Raw genomic sequence first — 22334 nt, 5'->3', positions numbered from 1 at the left:
GGAGGAGGAGGGCCTTCACTGCTCAGGAGGGGAGGGAGGGGGGAGGCCTTAGTCTCTGACCAGGATGCCCTGCCTGCTGCATTTAAGGAGAAATACTTGCCTGCATGTTGGCTGCCCAGGAATGCTTGCTGTGCTTGGAATGGCTGTGACATAATGCATAAAGCAGGGCCTTGGAAGCCTGGCCCCATATTTGTAAGCAAATTGTTGGTATTTTTTGCGAGCTTCTATTTTAAGCCAAAGTGTTGTTGATCCTGTGATAATGACTTAGCAAAACAACTTGCAAAGTGAGTATGTAAATGATTGAAGAAGCAAATGTTGGCATCTGTTTCATACAGATTTTACCACTCACAGCATCAGGTATGCAAAAAACAGTATTGTAATGCTGAAACCACTATATCTAAAATAACTGTTCTAATTGTCAACAGATTCTAAATAAACTAGAAAGAGAACGAGGGCTGGAAGAAGCTCAGAAACAACTCTTGCATGTAAAAGTCTTATTTGATGAAAAGAAGAAATGCAAGTGGATGTAAGCACTCTGGGGACTGGCTTAATCTGGCAAAGTTCTTCAGACGACTTGGGAGCAAAATGGCTGCTTAAGCTACTCTGTGTCGTTAATTTCTTGTTTGCACATAGGTTCCACTTTGAGCATTGTCTTTTTAAGACACCAAGGCACATGCAGAGCTTTTAGAAAGCATACAAAGCCTTGTGCCTGTGTATACCGTGGGAACCCTTCTGTAAATAGAGTTGAAGTGGTTGTTGCAAACAGCCTCCTTGTTTACAGAGAATACAGGGCCAGTAAGCAAGTGTCAGTATTGTTAACTACAGTCTCCACTTAAGCACAATGATATAAGTGGTTTTGTTTGACAACTACAGCTATGTAGCACTTGTGACTACACTGCACCTCTGCAGAAAAGGGATCCTGCCAATGCACAAAACAAAATGTGAAATGAGTCATTTGGAAACAAGGTGGAGGTGTTAGGGCAACCTCGAGGATTTGCAGCATTGAAACTTTCCCCAGTAGTTCTTGGAAAAGCTGACCGCAGAATTTGGTAGTGTGTACACTTAGCATTTGTGAGTGTGTGTGTGTGTTTAAACCAAAAACTAACAGTGTTGCAACATTGTTGAAAGGGCTCGTGTTTTTCAGTGGTCACCAACTGCACTCCATCAAACTCACCTCCATTTCACCAAGGAGCTCTAAAGCAAGGAGAGTGAGTGAGCTTTATTTAAATGCACAGCATTCTACCCAGACGCTGTGTCCTGACCTATGTTCCTTTTGTGCCCTTTATTTTTTCTTTCATAATGTATTTGATAGTGGACATGTTGGGTATTACACAAAACAAAAATCATTAGTTCTGCTTCAAAATCTTTGATCAGAACCATCTGTGGAAGAGTAACTCACTCCTCTAATCCTATTTCTAAGATACTGTTGTCTCCTTGCTTTAGGTTTCCGGTGAACCTTGTGGTTATAAATACTTGTGTGTGATTAAAAAAAAAGATACATTTTACATTTCATCAAATTGCTGTTCACACTGGAGTATTATATATAAATATATATATTTGAGGCCCAAGGCCCAAAAAATGTTAGTATACAACTTGGTATCTTAGTCTTACTATGTACTTTTTGAAAGTATTCCTCACAGGAGAAAGAATTTGAAATACCCACTGTATTCATGCCTTTCTTTTTAAAGACTTCTCTATCCAGTAATACTGTAGTCTTTTTATTGCTGATTTTTTTATTCCTGAATTTTTGCTGCTCATGACCAATTTTAATACCACTGTGTTTTCCTTCTATTAAACCAGAAGTAGTAAAAAGTGTTAATTGGCAACTCTCGAGCTTTTCTTGTGACAGGCACCTTTTACCTCTGGTGCTCCGAATCCTTCATCTAGGGAAAAAAATTTTTTTCAAATAAAACACGATCACACATTCTTTAAAGTCATTTACTAACACTATATGGAACATAAGAATTAAATGGGAATTGGTCCTAGATACATGCAATTCCTTTTTGCTCCTTAATATCTGGTAAAGAGAGGTGATACCTCAACAAACTTATCAGCGAAAATAAGCAGTTACTGCCCTGATAGGCACCTTCCCAATCCTTTTGCTTTTGACCACTGTCTGTCCAATGGACACACCTCAAAAATACTACCAAATAGGTTACATAGAAGTATAAAGGTGAGAGGTCTGTTCCCCATCTAAGGCTGCTACAGTCTTCAAAGAGGTGAAGGAGTTCGTAAGGGAACAATAGGAGAGTTGAGAGCCAAGGGTAGGAGAGTTGCCCAAAAGACTTCCCCTCCTTAGGGTACAGTGCTACAGCTTTATCTAAGTTATTTACTCAATGATACATGAGGGTGTCCCTGTCCAGGTCTCTGGCACGTGAGTCCTGTGTAGAGAGTTGTCTCCTCTTCCAGGGACTGTGCTGTTGGGAACTTTGGGCAAGTCACTTACCTCTTTGTGCCTCAATTTCTGTATAATATTTCTAACCTACCTCACTGAGGTGGTGTGAAGATTCACTAATGTATGTAGCGTGTTTGTCAATCCTCCAGTGAAAAGCACTATCTAGATCACATTTTGGATCACATTAGCCAAAAGCAGTAAATGGCCAAATTAGATGTGTGCTGAAGACAATCAGTCACTGGGTCTATATTAAACAGCAACCAGAGAAACAAATAGCAAACAATTTCTATTTTTCAAGTTTCTTTGCATATTTTTTTGGTGCAAAACCATTTATAAACTTTTTTTTCTAACACTAGTGTCTACAGCAGCATTTAAAAATTCTGTTACCTTTTCCGTATTAGAATTTAAAGTCTATTTCTTATTGTATACCTGATTGAAGCTGTTCTTGGAGATGAATGTTTTAAATGTCTATATCCAAAAATAAACATTTTGATGTAGCTGTGGGCTATATTTGTCTTTCTTTTCCCCCAGTTTACTAGTTATAATTTTTTATTCTAAGTGGCTCCATGGAAATTATTTTTCAGGAACAAGGTTATCACTGTATACTCTTATGTGAATAAGCAGCCATATTATGCAGTAAGTAAACCTAGTTTCTTACTAAATGGTGCTAAGAACTGCTCAATTACATGTTTCACTTCCACATCAACTTAAACTTTCAGCTGATCATTACCATGGACATTCCACTTACTTCAGCAGACTCGAGCTTTGTCTCATTGACAAGAAATTATTCCAGGGTTCAGGTTTTATAAACAATGGCCCCTTATTTTAATACAGGAACAGGATTTAATTATTTGTACTTGTTATTTACTGTTCTAATTCAACAAAGTCAAAACCAATGAGCTCTTCTCCATTGCTAAATATATGCTGTATACTTGAAGTAAATGAAACACAATACAGTTAGATAGAAAAATATTAAGTTCTTTAATAAATTATGTGCAGTTTTTAGAAAAGGTAGCCTTTTGTAATGAACAGAGATACCTTTGTTTCATTATGTTGACTTTTAAATCGCCATCTTTCTTCAAAAACCAGCTTATAGTTTTTATATATAGTAAACCAGAAGATGTTTACTGTTTCTGCCAAGCATCTCAAAGTGAAGAAGAGGGATTTCAAGATGGGCATATTTCAGGCAAAAAAAAAAAAAAAGAAAGAAAAAAATTGAACAAAGTAAAATAAATAATTTTGAAGCTTGATTCCCTAATTAACTAATTCCCTAATTAGTTCCATTTAGTTTTTGTTTTACATTCTCAAAGGGTAATCAAATATTCCAAATTTCTCTGAATCTTTCTTTTAAGGCATCACTTGTCTTCATTAGTATAATGGTAAACTCTTCATATTTCTGTGATCAGTGTGTAGCTGGCACCTTTTCTTGAGGCACATTCAAGTATTTTGGCAAACAGTAACAAAGTATCTAAAAGCTACAAATGTTAAAACTTCAAGCTTTATTGAGTCTTTGATTTCACCTCTTTTGGTCTGCTTTTTATCTAAGAACTTCAATCCCCAGGAGATCCAAATTCCTCTAGTTGTTTTCTCTGTGTTGTTTCTAGTTCTTCTAGTCTTTTGCGAAGTAGAGAGAGTTCCCTTTGATGCTGTTCCTCCTTAAAATTATGTAAAGAAAGCACAGCAAAAGAAAGTTAGGAAAACGAGTGGGAAAGTAAGTGGTAAGCAGCAGGCTCAATCTGCCTCTTTTACACAGGCGTTCTCAAACTTTTTAAACAGGGGGCCAGTTCACTGTCCCTCAGACCCTTGGAGGGCCAGACTATAGTTTAAAAAAAAAAACTATGAACAAATTTCTTTTTTTTTTTTTTTTTTTTGTAGAGACAGAGTTTCACTTTATGGCCCTCGGTAGAGTGTCATGGCATCACACAGCTCACAGCAACCTCCAACTCCTGGGCTTAAGCGATTCTCTTGCCTCAGCCTCCCGAGTAGCTGGGACTACAGGCGGTACAAATTTCTATGCATACTGCACATATCTTATTTTGAAGTAAAAAAAAAAACAAAATGGAGGGTGGTGCCTGTGGCTCAAGGAGTAGGGTGCCGGTCCCATATGCCGGAGGTAGCGGGTTCAAACCCAGCCCTGGCCAAAAACCACAAAAAAAAAAAAAGGGAATAAATACAATCACACCGCCTCATGTGAACCGCAGGCTGAAGTCTGAAGACCCCTGTGTAACATCTGGTAAAGAAGTGACTGTTGTGGCAGTCTAAAAACACAGTAGCAGGGGCTAAACTACTAACTAGTTCTCACTTGTCTCCTGCCTCACCCAGGCTGTAGCCTTCAGCAAAACCTGTATCTGTTCTTCTCTAAAGGTAACATTCACCAAGGAGTGAATTAGAAGATACTAATGCAGGGTCCAGGTAGACTAACATGGCAACTTTCTAATAAGCCCATTCATAATAAACAGCTGTTAACTCCAATACACTTAGCCTGAGACTAAAATGTAAGACATGAGACCAATTCAGTGACTAAAATCTTCTGTGCTTACAACATCAAAAACATAATTACTTATTAACATTCCATCTTCTGAAAATCAATTAATTTGATTCCTTTGATGTAATATCTCAGGGGCCTGTAAATAGAAATAGCCCAGGTGTGGGGTTCAGAAAGCATTAGATTTGAAACTTAACTCTTGTCACTCATTAGTTATGACTTTAGGCAAGTCACTTCCCTCTCTGACTTAGTTTCTGGGTCTATGATTTAGGAAAAACAATACTTGCCCCTAAAGCAGTTTTCATTAGTATTAAATATTGCATGGAGAATGCATAGTTCATGTGCATTAGAAAATGCTCATAGTAATTAGAATTGCTATTATATGAGTAAGCTACAAACCCTAGGTTACTCGAGGACTCTAATATCTTCTTTTCTATAGGAGATTTCACTCCTAATACCATCACTAATAGATTTAAGTCTATTTCTCAGCAAATTTCTATGGTAAATGAAAGGGAAGAACTTAAAACTGACTGGCTTTAAATGTTTACACCATTTTTGTGGCTAATTCTGAGCACTGATCACATTTACAATTTGAATTTCAACTCTATTTAAACAGGTAAAAACCTACAGAAATCTTTGTCAAACATTTTTTCCCTAAAATTAGATGCTCATACCTGCAGATGAGGAGGAAAGGATGATTCCATGCCTAGAACCATGGCGGAAGATTGAAAGCTAACAGGATGGATGGATGCTGTTGGTGGCATGTTAGGAACCAAAATTAGACTTCGAAATTCATTATGTCTTCTTTGTATATCCTTTAACCTTTTCTGAAGCCTTGTATATTCTTCAAATGGAACATTTTGTCTTAAAAAGAAAAAAGTGTTCTTGTTTTAAAACTGTTATACTGTATTAAAGAATAGAGAATATAATTTTAAATTAGAAGAGAAGGATTTCTAAATTATCACAGGAGAGAAAAACATAATTAAATTTGGGGCAAGAATACAGAGGGGAACTGGTGAACTCTCACCTAACGGGCACAATGGAAGGGTATACAGCACACTCCCTGTGTGATGGGCTCAACTAAAACTTGAACTTTAACAAATGCAAACAATGCAACCTAGTCATTTGTACCCTCATATTAATCTGAAGTAAAAAAGATTTATCTATATATCATATATAGATAAAAATCTATTTACCTAGAAAGATAAATAGAAATATGACATTACATCTTAATCATATGAGATTATCAGCAGTGCAGAATGTTAACTTATTAAAAAGTTTTGTTTGCTAATTAAAGATTTAAAATCTTTTGATACTTTTATTTTCACCACCCCCCCATTTATGAATCTTGAAACTAAAAGGAGATTCATCGAATGCCTTATCTACAGAAGGAATCGGATAAAAATATAGTTGTTTCTCAGTACATGGTGGGGGGATTGGTTCCAGGACCTTCCTTTGTATACCAGAATCTTTGCATATTCAAGTCCCAAAGTCAGCCCCATGGAATTTCCATACAGGAAGTCAGCCTTCAATATATGTGGACTTTACATCCTACAAATATGGCTTTGGTTGGTAAAAATCCACATATGCAGACCCACACAGGTCAAGCCCATGTTGTTCCAGGACCAACTGTAGAGAAAATGATGAGTTGAACCTTAATGAATTGCCACTTTTCCAGATGAGATACAGTCAAATATAGAGAACTGCATATAGTTCAACCAACTTTTAAAATGTAGGTGTGATACTATGATATAATAATACCTACATACTTGGTTTATACATGGTTCCTGACACACAGCACCTAAAACCTAAGGAATCTCCACAGGAGGAGTGTCTTTTGTATGCGAATGAGATGAATGGTGGCTGGTGGCCATTAGATAGCTTCAAGATGGGGCAGGTTACCAGAAAGATCAAGGAATAAAAGGAGGGTTGAACTTTTAGCTCTACACCCACTCTCCACTCATGATCACTAGACTGAAGGCTGAGTTGATCACCAGTGGCAATGATGTAATCAATCACGCCTACATCTGTAATGAAGCCTCCCTAAAACCCCCTAAGTACAGGGTTCAGGGAGCTTCTAGGTTGACTGGACATACGCGCAGGTTCCTAGAGGATGGCATGCGGGACTTGGCATGGAGCTCCACGACCCTTCCCACAAGTCTTGCTCTATGCCGTCTCCTCCATAACCTCGTAAGGTCCTTTATACTAAAATGGCAAATGTAAATAAAGTATTTCCCTTAGTTTTGTCAGCTGTTCTAGAAAATTAATTAAATATGAGGCAGGGCTCACGGGAACCCTGATTTGGTCAGAAACACAGGTCAAGGGCAGCACCTGTGGCTCAGTGGGTAGGGCGCAGGCCCCATATACCGAGAGCAGCAGGTTCAAATCTGGCCCTGGCCAAACTGCAACAAAAAATAGCTGGGCGTTGTGGCAGGCACCTGTAGTCCCAGCTACTTGGGAGGCTGAGGCAAGAGAATCGCCTAAGCCCAGGAGTTGGAGGTTGCTGTGTGCTGTGACGCCAGGGTACTCTACAGAGGGCGATAAACAGAGACTCTGTCTCTAAAAACAAAGAAAGAAAAGAAACACAGGTCATTACCTGGGGCTTGCGATGGCATTCTGAAGTGGAGAGCAGTCATGTGGGCCTGAGCTCTCAACCTGTAGCATCTGATGCTATCCCCAGGTGATAATGTTAGAAATGAATTATAAGACGACTAGCTGGTGTCCACTGGAGAATGGACTATTTTGTGAATAAGAAAAAAGAGCCCCACACATCCAGTATCCTAAGTGTTGATGGTAATAATAGGAAAAAATTTTGGTTTTTCTTGTCTCACAATGGTGAAGCTATTCAACTTTAGGAAAAAATGACACTGAGAATAAAGCTGACTTTTCAGGCATTCACAGATGCTAAAGTCCTGAAGGCCACCTCTAATTAGCTGAATTCAAAAAGTTTTAACTTACACAGGTCATCCCATACCACAACCACCAACTTAATACAGTAAATCTCTGTTTTAAAAATGCAGCCAGGTACAGAGGCCTATGCTTTAGGTGGCTGAGGTAGGAGAATTGCTTAAGGCCAGGAGTTTGAGATTAGCCTGGGCAAAATAGCAAGACTCTATCTCTACAAAAAATTTTTTTAAATTATATGGGCATAGTAGTACACACCTGTAGTCACAGCTTCCTGTACTCAGGTAGAGGATCACTTGAGCCCAGGTGTTAGAGGCCACAGTAAGCTGTTATGCCACCATGCTCCAGCCTAGGCAATGGAGTGAGACCCTGTCTCAAAAAAAAAAAGAAAGAAAGAAAGAAGAAAAATGCTAATGATGCTGATTACTAGCTGTGCTTGGATATGGCTGCAAAACCAGAAGTTACAGCCCAGTAATATTTTTCCACACCAGGAAACCAAAATGTAACCTTTGATTCAAAGTTGTAGTCAGTTTCCAGAACTATGCAATAGCTAGAACTGTTTTGTTGTCTCAGCAACAAGAACTCACACCATTTATGGCTACTGAAGCCAGTGACTAAGTTTTTCTGTCAGTCCCAACCATAACACACACCTGGCGTGTGATAGAGACATTTTGGTTTGAAGGAACATTTGGCTAGGAAAAAAAAAAAAGTGAAGAATAATGTAATAGGAGTTATCAAATAGTTTTAGAAATCTTTTAAATGCATATTTTAACACATAAATGCACATTTGACACATAAAAACACTTCACCTATTTAACACCTGATTTTCTGTTTGCAATTCTTCTTTCTTTGCCTCCAAGACTTCTACTTTCTCCTGCAGTCTCTTCAATTTGTTTTCATGAAGAGATTTTCTCTAGAAAAAGAGAATATGAACAAGTACTTCATACAGGACCACTTTTGGCAAAACTATACAGAGAATATTTTACTGATAAAAACAGAGAAAAATATAGGGGTGTACGTTTTCAGCAAATACTAGAACAAAATTTAGTAGATATGACTCTTACTGGAAATTACGAAGATAATAAACCAGAGATCTACCTCATCTCCTTAGGAGGACAAATAGAACAGTAGAACCTCCATAGCTGACCACCTCTCTCACTTGACCTAACTTCAGAGGCTGTGCACCACATGCGTGTATCAGTACAGCAGGCCTAGTTCCTTATGTTGACCACTTTGTTACAGTCCCTTAGGTGGTCAACTTACAGAGGTCTACTGTATTATGAATGCTAAACCAAAAAGTTGGTACCAGTAACTAAATCACTACAGGTAAAAAATCTAAAGGAAGAGTCAAATTTTATTAATGGCTCTGCCTGTTATCTGATAAGAAATCAAAAGCTCTTCATTGTCCCATCAGGTGCTTAAAATAACCGAAAATCAAAATGAAAAGCATGTTTAAAAATTGATAAATTACTACCAAAGCAATAAAGGATCAGAAAGCTAAAACAGATTATGGAAACATCTCAGTTTAAAAGTATGCCTTTCTAAACATTAAGAGAAAATAATTTAAATTTTATAACATACAAAAGGAAAATTTCCTAGAAGTAAATACTGTATAGGTTTCATTAAATAATATAAAAAGTACAGTATAATACAAAAGAAGAATATGACTAAAGGTAGTATTTTTTCAGTTTTTATAGTTCTTCAACAGAAAGACACCTGTAATGTTAAAGACTCATTAATAGCTACAACCTTTTTAGGTATTGTTTTCAAACTCTTTAAGTGTAATAAATTTATACAAAAAACACACAGAATGTAAATATAAAGCTTAATGAAAAACCACAAAGCAAATGCTGGTGAGATTAGCTCGTAGGTCAAGAGCACTGCCATGCCAGAAGTGTTCTATTCTTCCGTTCCAATCACTAGCCCCTCTACTCGTCCTGTGAGAAGTAACCAACTAGTTTACTTTCAAAGGTATAGTTTAGTTTTGCCTATTTTTGAATGCCATGTAAATAGAATCACAGTGTGCATTCTTTTATAAATGAGTTTTCACTCAACACTGGTTTTGAGATCTGTTACTTACAGATACAATTCATTCGCTGCCACATATTATATTTCACTTATGTCACAGTCTATTATATTTACTCATTCGACTGTTAAGGGTTATCTGGGTTATTTCCAGTTGGGACTACCGTAAGTAACACTGCTCTAAGCATTCCTTCTCATGCTGCCCATTACTCCACATCCTTCAGTACTCCCAAAAGTTCCCTTAGGGTCCTGTCTAACCACTCTTCTGAACTTATCACCAAAAGTATTTACGGTATTATTTATGCATTCATGGGTAGTTAAGGAATCCATCTGTCTATACCTAGCCATTCATCCATAGAAAAGAAAATAAATCATAGAGTATCTGGACTTTTCTCCTCTGTATTTTATCTATATGACTAAGTCACATTGTTCCATGGTATAAAAATATACCATGGTATTATAAAAATATACCACATTTTATCCATTTTAATGAAAATTTGAATTTGTTTCCAGTTTGGGGATATCATTAAGTTTTTATGAACATTCCTGAACATATATATGTGTATATATATATATATATATATATTTTTTTTTTTTTTTGGAGACAGAGCCTCAAGCTGTCACCTTGGGTAGAGTGCCGTGGCATCACAGCTCACAGCAACCTTCACTCCTGGGCTCAAGCGATTCTCCTGCCTCTGCCTCCCAAGTAGCTGGGATTACAGGCACCCGCCACAATGCCCAGCTATTTTTTGGCTGCAGCCATTGTTGTTTGGCGGGCCTGGGCTGGATTCAAACCTGCTAGCTCAGGTGTGTGGCTGGCGCCAAGCCTCTTGAGGATACAAGAGTACGTATGTTTTAGCTTCAGTAGACACTGCCAGTTTTACCAATTACATGCCCACCAGCAACATATGAGAGTTCTAGTTGTTCTACATTCTTGCCAGTCTTTCAGATATTCTGGTGGAGTATAGTAGTATCTAATTGCAGGGTTTTGGTTTTTTTGTTTTTTGAGACAGTTTCAAGCTGCTGCCCTTGGTAGAGTGCCATAGGGTCACTGCTCACAGCAATCTCAAACTCTTGGGCTTGATCGATCCTCTTGCCTCAGCCTCCCAAGTACCTGGGACTACAGATACGTGCTACTGTGCCTGGCTAGTTTTTTCTGTTTAGTAGAAATGGGGTCTCGCTCTTGCTCAGACTGGTCTTCAACTTCTGAGCTCAAGCAATCCACCTGCCTGGGCCTCTGACAGTGTTAGGATAGGCCTATTAGAATTTTTTAATTTGCATTTTCCTGGCCTGTTAAGTACCTGTTCTTAAGTAAATCAGCCATCCAGATATCTTCTTTTTCATGACTTACCTATCCTAGTCTTTGGCTTAATTAAAAAAAAAAATCTGAGCAATCTCTTTATGTTGATTTGTAGGAGTTCTTTATATATTCAGGATGTGGATTCTGTCTCAGATGTTATTTATTACAGATTTGCCCTTCTCCCAGACTGTGGTAGCATTTTCTTTCTCTTGTCCTTTGACAAAAAGTTCTTAAACAAATTACTTTTTTTTTTTTTTTGAGGAAAAAAGTCTTTATTTTTATTGATAAATAGGTTACATAAAAATTGTGCCCTCATATCAAATTATCATTTTTTATAAGTACTTTTTGTGTCCTATTCCTCAAATCCTAAGATTTCTTCCCATTTTCTTACAGAAGTTTTATATATGTGGTTTTTTTTGTTTTTTATACCATTCACACTTAGGTCTATGGTTCATTTTTATCTATGTTGTGAGGCTGAATTGAGAATAAGTAATTGACTTAATACCTTTTATTTAAAAGACTATCCTTTCCTTATTAAATGCAGTGGTGGCTTTATGGTAAATCAGGTGTCCATATGTTTGTGGGTCTGTTTCCATACTCCATCCTATTCCATTTGTCTATCTATCCTTACAGATATCTAAAAGTCTGAGAGTATAAGACTTCTAGCTTTACTGCTCTTCAAGACTGCTTTGGTGTCCTAACCTTGTCCTTTATGTTTTTATATAAATTTTCTAATCTCTAAAAAGAAATCTGCTGAGATTTTGATTAGGATTACATTCAATTTATGGACTTTTGGGGAAGAATTGACATCTCTGAATACCAAATTTTCCAAATCACAAACATGGTATAGTTTTCTCTTTAGGCATTCTTGAATTTTTCTTAGTAATAGTTGAATTTTTTTTTAGGCAGAGTCTCACTATGTTGCCAATGGTAGAGTGCCGTGCCATCACAGCTCACAGCAAACTCAAACTCCTGGGCCTAAGTGATTCTCTGGCCTCAGCCTCCTGAGCACATGGGACTACAGGCGCTCACCACAATGCTCAGCCATTTTTCTCTTTTTTGTTATTGTTGCAGTTGTCATTATTGTTTAGCAGGTCCAGGCCGGGCTTGAACCCACCAGCCTTGGTGTATGTGGCTGGCACCCCACTCAATGAGCTACGGCGTGGAGCCAATATTTGCATTTTTAATGTTAGGAGTCAGGCACATCTTTCATCATATTTGTCCTTAAGTATTTTACATTTTTTATGTTATTGCAAATAGTATTTAGGTATTTTATTTTCTAATTATTTTCCATGTGTGATAAAAATAACTGATGCTATTTAAACTTGTATCCAGCAACTTAAAAAAATTCACATATTAATTTTAATAGTTTATTGATAGATTTGTATTTTATTCATACACAATCATGTCATTTGTGAATGACAATTTTACTTCCTCCTTTCCAATCTTTATTAGCTATTTTTTCTTGCCTTATTACACTAGCTAGAACCTCCAGTAAAATATTGAACAAAACAGTGATAGTGAACATATTTGCCTAGTATCTGACCCAAGGTGGGTGAAGGAAGCATTCAACATTTTAATCAGTATGTTAGCTGCAGAACTTTTGTAGATACTATTTCAAATTGAAAATTCCCTCTATTCCAAATCTGATAAGAGTTTTTATCATGAAAGGGTGTTAAATTTTATCAAATTATTTTTCTTTTTTTTTTTTTTTTGTAGAGACAGAGTCTCACTGTACCGCCCTCGGGTAGAGTGCTGTGGCGTCACACGGCTCACAGCAACCTCTAACTCTTGGCCTTATGTGATTCTCTTGCCTCAGCCTCCCGAGCAGCTGGGACTACAGGCGCCCGCCACAACACCCGGCTATTTTTTTTGTTGTTGTTGTTGCACTTTGGCAGGGGCTGGGCTTGAACCCGCCACCCTCAGCACATGGGGCCAGCGCCCTACTCACTGAGCCACAGGCGCCGCCCCAAATTATTTTTCTATGTCTACTAAGATGATCACAATAGCTTTCCCTCTTTGTTCTGTTAGGGTGTTGAATTAAACCAACTAATTTTGTGTGTTAAGTCACCTGTATTCCTAGAAGAAACACTATATGCTCATGATATATTATGATTTTAACATATTACTAGACTCAGTATTATAATACTTAAGATTTTTATATCTGTGTTTATGGTGTAATTTTTCTTTTCGTATAATGGTATCAGATTTTAACTTCATAAAATAAGTGGGAATACTTTTCTCTGTTTCTATAATATTATCTGGAAGAGTTTAAGATTGGTACTATTTCTTCCTTAAGTATCTGGAAGAATTTACCAATGAAGCCAAATGAGGAATTTTCTTTGTGGAAGTTTTTTTATTAAGGATTTCATTTCTTATAAAATATATATATATATAAAAAGACTATTCAGATTTTCTAATTCTTCTTCTATTAGGCTTTTAAGATGTATTCATTTCATATAAATTGCATAATCAATTAGCATAATTAACCACAAACTAATTAGCATGATAGTTTTTATAACACCTCCTTTGTTTTAATATCTATAAGATACATAGTGACATCCCCCTTTTTATTCATGATATTGTTCATTCATAGCTCTTTATCCATCTAATCTATCTTGTGAGGCATCTGAGGAGAAATCAGTCTTACTGTGGCTTTATCAATTCTATTAATCTTTTAGAAACCAACTGTTGGCATTTTCAGTTTTCCACATTGTATGTACACTTACCGTCTGGTTTACTGATTTCTGCTCATAGCTTCATGATGCTAATGATGTCTGCTGTTTAATCTATCCATTTAATTATGATTCTGTTATTGTTTTTTAGTACTAAACTCGACTTTTTTCATGCTTTCCAGATTTTTGGAGGAATCCTCAAAACTTTATTTCTGAGTATATGCAACATGGTTATTTTGAAGTCTGTATCTGGTAACTCCATTATCATGTATGCCCTATGGGAGTCTGTTTATACTGGTTATTATTTCTCTTGGTTTTTGATGTTATCTTATTTCCTTATGTGGCTGTTTTTGTATTGTTTTGAGTTTTTGTAATTAAGAGACTATTTCTTAGAGCAGTTTTAGGTTGACCAAAAAACTGAACAGAAAGTAGAAAGTTCTCATATACCACTTCTATCTAATTTCTCCTATTATTAACACCTTTCCTGGCTGTGGTATTAAATTTGCTGTGTTAACCTTCTGATTGTGGAGCACTCAAAAACAAATCAAAAGATTAAATTTGTAATACTCAAGCTAGGTCTGATTTCTGCAATTACAAGAGGTTCTCAACATGACTTGTAGTCATCTTTTGTGATTAGTATACATTATTACAATTTTAATACAGTTTTTATTTTTATGGAGTTTGCATTTTATTCTGCTAAGAGTGGGGAGCCGCCAGAGGACTAGATGATCCAAATTATGTTTTGTTTTTTGCTCATTTATTTCACACTAATATGAGAGTACAAATGATTAGTTACATTGTTTGCATTTGTTAGGTAAAGTTCAAGTTGCAGAGCAGTCCCTCACCAGAGGGTATGCTGTAAAACCTTACATCGTGCCCATTAGGGGAGAGCTTACTAATTCCTCCCTCTCCCCTTTTCCTCTTCCACAAACTTTAATTGTGTTTTTCTCTCATGTGGACATGTAGTTATTTATCTATTGGCTTCATATTAGTATTGCATACATTGGATACTTGCTTTTCCATTCTTGTGATACTTTACTACGAAGAATGTGTTTCAATTCCATCCAGGTAAATACAAAAGATGTAAGGACTCCATCTTTTTTTATGGCTGAATAGTATTTCATAGTGTACATATACCATAGTTTATTAACCCATGAGCTGATGGTCACTTGGGTTGATTCCACATCTTAGAGATTGTGAATTGAGCTGTAATGAACATTCTTTTTTTTTTGTAGAGACAGAGTCTCACTTTATGGCCCTCAGTAGAGTGCCGTGGCCTCACACAGCTCACAGCAACCTCCAACTTCTGGGCTTAAGCGATTCTCTTGCCTCAGCTTCCCGAGTAGCTGGGACTACAGGCACCTGCCACAACGCCCGGCTATTTTTTGGTTGCAGTTCGGCCGGGGCCGGGTTTGAACCCGTCACCCTCAGTATATGAGGCCGGCACCTTACCGACTGAGCCACAGGCGCCGCCCTGTAATGAACATTCTTGTACAAATACCCTTATGGTAAAATGATGTTTTTTCTTCTGGGTAGATACCTAGTAATGGGACTGCAGGCCCAAATGGAAGTTTACTTTCAGCTTTTTGAGGATTCTCCATAATTCTTTCCACAGAGGCTGTATTAGTTTGCAATCCCACCAACAGTGTCAAAGTGTTCCCTTCTCTCCACATCCATGCCAGCACCTGCAGCTTTGGGACTTTGTGATATGGGCTATTCTCAGTGTTAGGTGATATTTCAAATCAGTTTTGTCCTTTCTTAAAATGTGTATACATTTTTTCCACACTCTCTGTGTATACTGGTTGACTAAAAGACACAATGAATACCTTAGACTCATTCCCTCACTGTAATCATTTTTTGTAAGACACTTTTATTACCTTGACTCAACTCCTTCTCCTCTTCAAACCTGCCTAGAAAAAGTCAGATATTGGTTAAATACAATTCTCTTACTTTCTGCACACCTGGACTTAATGCAACTGAACATAGGTGGCAAGCCTATATATCTAAATGTGCTGACTAGGTTTACCTTAAAGTAACAAAAACTAACTTTATTTTTAATTTTTATTTTTTTATGTTTTGCAGTTTTTGGCCAGGACTGGGTTTGAACCCGCCATCTCTGGCATATGGGGCCGGTGCCCTACTCCTTTGAGCCACAGGCGCCACCCGACACTAACTTTATTTTATTTTTTTTTTTGAGACAGTCTCACTATGTCACCCTCGGTAGAGTGCTATGGTGTCACAGCTCACAGCAACCTCAAACTCTTGGGCTTAAGCGATTCTCTTGCCTCAGCCTCCCGATTACAGGCACCTGCCACAACACTCAGCTATTTTGTTGTAGTTGTCCTTGTTGTTTGGCAGGCCCGGGCTGCGTTCAAACCTGTCACCACTTACTGGTGTCTGTGGCTGGCGCCCTAGCTCCTGAGGTATGGGCACTGAGTCAATAAATATTAACTTTAAATGGGCCCTAATGTTCCCTGGAAATCCTACTAATTTCCATAATCCAATCACTCTCAAACTCCCATACAATTCTTTGATATCTTCTTGTCTCTCTTCAAATCTCTAATACCTCCATCCTTTAACTTTGAACTGATGACACTCCTTATTGCACTAAGAAAATAACACCATCACGGAATAATTTCCACCACATCTTTCAATTTATCAGACATTTATGATCATAATTTTGTGTTTTGCCAATTATACTCAATACCTCATTTCCTAACTGCTATGATCTGAAGGTTTGTGTCCCTCTAAAACTCATATATTGAAATCCTAACTCCCAAAGTGACAGCATTTAAGGGGGGGTGGCCCTAGGGAGGTGATTACATCGCTAGGCCAGAGACTATAAAATAGGCCCAAAAAGGAATTTGTTCCTTCTACCATGTGAAGACGTAACTAAAAGGTGCATCCATGAACCAGGAATAGGGTTCTCACCAGACATGGAACCTGCTGATGCTTTGGTCTTAGACTTCTCAACTTCCAAACTGTGAAAAATAAATTTCTGTTTATGAAACTACCCAGTTTGTGATACTTTGCTAGAACAGCCAGAATGAACTAAAACACTGTCCCTCCCACTTCCAAATTGAATCTTATGCCTACCTATCTACTAAAGGATATCAGGCCTGCAACTGTCCCCTTTCTTCTGCATCAATTATCTATCCCCTTGCTATTAAACCCTGCCATAATTTCTCCCTTTTAAATAAAAAAAAAAAAATCCATTGATCCCACAATCCTCACTAGCTACTTCCCTATTCCTCTGTTCTTCTTCACAACAAAACTCCTTAGACAAACTATAATTTTTCTCATCCAACCAATTCCCCTTGATTCCACTTCAATCAGGATTGTATACACCACAGCAATAACTCTAGCCAAGGTCACTAACGTTCACCACATAGCCATGTACTCTCTTATCTTTTCACTATCAAGGTCATTTGACACACCAGATCCTTCCGGAAGCATTTTTTTTTCTCACTTGGCATCTAATACTTTCTTGGTTCTTCAATCCTGGCTACTCCTTCTCAGTCCCCTCTGATCTTCTCAACTTCTAATCTTTAGAATTCTGTTAAAGCTCAATCCTCAGACTTATTCTCTTCTCAACCTTCCTTCAGGAGTTTAATCCCCTTGCTGTAAATACCATTTGTATGCTGATCTCTAGCCCAGACTTCCCTGGGAGCTCCAGATTGACTATCCAACTGACTAACATCTTCACATAGAACTCTAATGGGCCTCTCAAAAAGTTCATGTGTCCAAATAGGTATCTTTATTTTACTCCCAATCCTGTTCTTCCAGAGTCTCTTGCATGTCAGTAAACAGCGAGTCTGTTTTACCAACTGCTTAAGTTCAAAGTCATAGTCATCTTTGTTTCATCTCTCTTTCCTACCCTTACCCCCACGTAAGCTCTGCCTTTAAATACATACAGACTCTAACCACTGCTCTACTCCAAGTTACCCTGATCTCTAACCTGGACTACTAAAAAGTGGTCTCCCTGAGTCTTCTCTTACCCCTCTTTACAACAGCCACAGAGATCCTTCTGAAACATAATTCAGGTATCACTTCTCAATTCAAAGCCATCCAGTGTGTTCCTACCTCACTCAGGATGAAAGCCAATGTGCCCGCATCCTTGGGCTCCCTACAGCCTCTCTATTCTGGCCCCTGGGCCTCCTCATGCTCCTTCATCATCCCATTTCTGCGCCTCTCTCATACTTGCTATTCCCTCTGTCTGAACACTTTTACCCTACACGTAACAACATGGCATCCTTCCCCTTTCCTTCAGGTCTCGGCTCAGATGTTACCTTATCAGAGAAGACTTGCCTGACAGCACACCTGCTAATTTTTTTTCTCAGCACTCACTTACACTCAATGCATAGTTGTTTATGTCTCTTACTCACTACAACATAAACTCCCAGTGTGGGATCTTTGTTTACTTCCATTTTCCAGTGAATGGGTAAACAGTAGGTACTCAACACATTAGTTGAATAAATTGGCAAGATGAAATCTTGTAGAGAAGAGAGTCTGCGTGAAGATATTTGCAACAGGAATGAAAAGAAAAGGAGTATGGGAAATTTGAGAAACATTATAAAGGAAGAATTCATTGGCATTAGTGACTGCATTGAATAGAATAGTGTCTCACAGACTTTTTAGTTAATGTCTATCCAGAACTTTAGAATGTGACAGGGGTATAATAAGAAATATATATGGTCTTTGTCTACAGTTCCTGGCACAGAGCTCTCAAAACCCTTGGAACATTTTAAGTGATAGGAGTGTCTTTTATAATTCATAACAGGTCCCTTTCAATCACACTTGAGTTTATGTAAATGAGGTGACTTAGAGTGGGGACCCTTAGATAGCCTTAGGATGGGGGCTGGTCACCAGAAAGATGTGGTGATTGCATGGTAGATGCTTTCAGCTCTACTTCCCTGATGTCCAGGGAGGAGGAGGGCTGGAGATGGAGCTCTACAAAAACTCTTGCACAGCTAGATTAAGAGAGCTACTGGGTTGGTGAGCCCACTGACTTTCTGGGAAGGTGGCTCACTCAGAGAGGGTGTGGAAACTCTGTGCTACTCCGTGCCCCCACCCCAACCCCCATACTTTGCCCTATGCATTTCTTCCATTTGGCCATTCCTGAGTTTTATCCCTAATGATAAATGAGCAAACATTAAGTAAATTGTTTTCTTGAATTCTGTGTGCCATTCTAGCAAATTATCAAAGATGAAGAGGGAGTCATGGAATACTTAATTTGTAGCTAGTTGGTTAGAAGTACGAGTGGCTTGGATATGCAATTGGCACCTAAAGTGGTGGCAGTCTTGTGAGACCGAGCCCTTTAATTTGTACAATCTGAAAACTGTGAATTGATTGCTGATGTTGAAACAGAGGGACCGTATTTGGAAAGAGGGTCTTGGCAGACGTAACCAAGTGGAAGTTAAACTGGATTAGAGCAAGCCCTAAACTCAACATGACTGGTGTCCTTACATAAGAGGAGGGAAATTTAAACACAAAGATATAGACACACAGCATGTGAAGACAGAGGCAGAGACTGCAGGGCTGTGTCCAAAAGCCAAGGAACACCAAGGTTTATCAGCAACTCCCAGAAGCTAGAAGACACGCATGAAAAAATTGTCCCCAGAGCCTTTGAAAGAAGCATGGCCCTGCTGGCATTTTGGCTTTCAATTTCTAGGCTCCAACACTAAAAGAGAATAAACTTCTGTCATTTTTTTTTTTTTCTTTTTTTGTAGAGACAGAGTCCCACTTTATGGCCCTTGGTAGAGTGCCGTGGCCTCACACAGCTCACAGCAACCTCCAACTCCTGGGCTTAAGCGATTCTCTTGCCTCAGCCTCCCGAGTAGCTGGGACTACAGGGGCCCGCCACAATGCCCGGCTATTTTTTGGTTGCAGTTTGGCCGGGGCCGGGTTTGAACACGCCACCCTCGGTATATGGGGCCGGCGCCTTACCGACTAAGCCACAGGCGCCGCCCAACTTCTGTCATTTTAAGTCACTTAGTTCGTTATAATTTGTCACAGAGGCTCTAGGAAATTAGTATAGTTACTGACTAGAGTTGGAGAAAAGGCAGAGTTCTCAGGATGAATCACAGATCTGAAGCCTAAGTGATTGGAAGAATGACTTCTATGAAAGAATATCCTGAGGGGGAATTGGTTGAAAGAATGATTTTAATTTTTACGTTAACAGTCCAATACAATCACAGGATAGTCAAATGGATGCTTTAGTATTACAGCCACTATGATGCAAAGGAATAATAGAACAACTGAGAGAATATGGAGGCTCGGTGCCCGTGGCTCAGTGGTTGGGGCACTGGCCACATATCTGGGGCTGGTGGGCCAGCTAAACAATAACAACAACAACAACAACATAGCCAGGCATTGTGACAGGCACCTGTAGTCCTAGCTACCTGGGAGGCTGAGGCAGGAGAATCACTTAAGCCTAAGAGTTTACAGTTGCTGTGAGCTATGATGCCACAGCACTCTACCGAGGGCGACATAATAAAACTCTGTCTCAAAAAGAAAATAAAAATACAAATGTAAGAATCAAAGCTGAGAGTCCCCTTTCACTACCTGTTAGTCAAATCCAACTAACTTTTTTCAGTAATCATATTCAATGACCATTTGCCTTTGACACCTATCTTTTCCTTGGTTCCCATAACAACACAAAATAACTTCTACCACCATGACCATCCTCTACTGCACCTAGGTCTTCTTTTCATGTAAATTTAGTCATCATGAGCAAGGAGTAATTCTGGCTTCTGTTTTCTCCCAGTGCATAGCACAATCTAGGCCATACAACATATTCAATAAGATAATTTTGCAACTTCAAGACTATTATGATTCATTTCTCTTTTGAAAACATTCACAACAGTATCTGACCAAGAATTATTTCAGAGAGATAAATCTTAGAATACAAATAACAACTTGTCATTTCAAGTGCCTCAAAAGGACAAATAACTCATTGTGCTCACTTCAACAGATCTCTCTTCATACTCGGACTTCAATAATGGGGTGGGGTTGTAAAGGGAGGTCATCAGTCACAAAAGGGCATCCCGACTCAAGATCCCCAGTCAAGCCCTTCCAAACAAATCAACACAGCAAAATATCATTTACACCAAAGACCCTACCAATAACACTTACCAGAAATGACATAAGCTTTGTGTCTAGGAGCTTGAAGCTCTAAATTAAACGCACGCAGATGGCAGTGAGCCATTTTATCCAGTCTGAGCAAAAAAATAAACTTGCTGCTCTCTAGTTATAAGAATTTTTCACAGGAAAGTAACTCTAAAGGATTATGATTTCTGCCCTAGGGTTCATATTATAATTTGTGACTTGTTTTAAGTCTTCCTTACTGCATAAGGAAGTTATGATTTTTGTCATTTAAATAAAGAACCTAAGAAGTCTGCTGCACTCTTATGAATTATATTTGTATAATCTTATAGCCAACATTTTCATACAGAAGCATTAACTTCAATAGGAAAAAGGCACAAGTTAATTTATAAAGATTATTCTGACACAGAAAATAAGACTCATATGGATGGACCATGGCTGTAATAAAGAGAAAAGCAATAAAATACTTGGAATCAAAGAAAGTGGGAAATTAAAGAGTATCAGTGCTGTGGAAAGACCACTGGACTGAAAACAGGAAAACGCAGATCTCAGTTATGGCTGTGATTCTTTCCAGTCCAGTGCTCTTGGGTACCACTTCAGTTTCCAAATTGAAAGAGCTACCTGACTGCCATAATCCCTTCTGGTCCTAAAATTAAATATAATTATACACTTTTAAATAGTATTTCTATGTCACATACAATGTTTTTCTACTTTTTTTTTTTAAAGGAAACTATCTGTCAAGTTTGTGTGTAATTTATAATGTAAACCTTTTTTTTGCAGTTTTTGGCTGGGGCCGGAGCCCTATTCACTGAGCCACAGGTGCCGCCCTGTTTTTCTACTTTAATTGATATAAAATTATAAGCTCCTAGATCAGTGTCCCACCTGATGGGACAGCTCTAGGTCATAATTATGCACTGAATAGAGTTTAACAATTTCTGTGACTTAAATCAAAATCCACAGATCACACTTTTTTAAATGAAATTAATATTGACTATGTTAACACCCATCATTTGGCAAGCATTTCAGCTGAAAAAAAAAAAATCATCCTTGGTCACAATACTGATGAAATGTTACTTTGTAGGTTTTTAAAAATATCACCTCCTCCCCTCTTTCTGGATACCTATGATTAGTTGATAATCTCTCTCACTTTTGTTCCAAAGGAAGTCAACCCAAACTAACCTCAATAATTAAAATCTAATCTCGAAGATATTTATCCATAAAACCTCAACATAAAAGTTTCTCTGTGAAAGATGAAATCAGCTTATTTTTTTTTAGTGATTTCCTGCTGAAATCTGGTTTCAGATGTTTTTAGACTTCAAATACAATATAAAAAAGCATAAAAAGGAGTTCTAAGTCAAAAACATTCACTGAAATCTCATCAATATCTATACACTTTTTAGTACTTACATGACAGAAGAGATGTGACACATATAGGAATAAAACAAA

At 38.0% G+C, this 22334-nt stretch overlaps 2 protein-coding genes across 9 annotated transcripts in view; one reads left to right on the top strand and one right to left on the bottom strand.

Annotated features, from left to right (window-relative positions):
• Window positions 1-2892, top strand: part of PLXNC1 (plexin C1) — a 150304-nt gene extending 147412 nt beyond the window's left edge. For both annotated transcript variants that reach the window (XM_053584249.1, XM_053584248.1), the window contains one exon: window positions 426-2892. In XM_053584249.1, the coding sequence (XP_053440224.1) occupies window positions 426-530 (105 nt within the window). In that variant the 3' untranslated portion in view covers window positions 531-2892. The remainder of the gene's footprint in view (window positions 1-425) is intronic.
• Window positions 2893-3666: 774 nt separating this feature from the next.
• Window positions 3667-22334, bottom strand: part of CEP83 (centrosomal protein 83) — a 137176-nt gene continuing 118508 nt past the window's right edge. For 6 of the 7 annotated variants that reach the window (XM_053584242.1, XM_053584243.1, XM_053584240.1 and 3 more), the window contains 3 exons: window positions 8594-8697; window positions 5555-5744; window positions 3667-4050 (listed from right to left, as the gene is read on the bottom strand). In XM_053584242.1, coding sequence (XP_053440217.1) covers window positions 3946-4050; window positions 5555-5744; window positions 8594-8697 — 399 coding nt within the window. In that variant the 3' untranslated portion in view covers window positions 3667-3945. Of the gene's footprint in view, window positions 4051-5554; window positions 5745-8042; window positions 8154-8593; window positions 8698-22334 lie in introns of those variants that run through there. The other variant, XR_008378833.1, reaches the window with a different exon arrangement.

Source organism: Nycticebus coucang, chromosome 3 (genome assembly GCF_027406575.1).
Source record: "Nycticebus coucang isolate mNycCou1 chromosome 3, mNycCou1.pri, whole genome shotgun sequence".
In the NCBI taxonomy this organism is placed as follows: domain Eukaryota; kingdom Metazoa; phylum Chordata; class Mammalia; order Primates; family Lorisidae; genus Nycticebus; species Nycticebus coucang.
The sequence above is the reverse complement of the archived record's forward strand: the minus strand, read 5'-3'. Positions and strand labels throughout refer to the sequence as shown.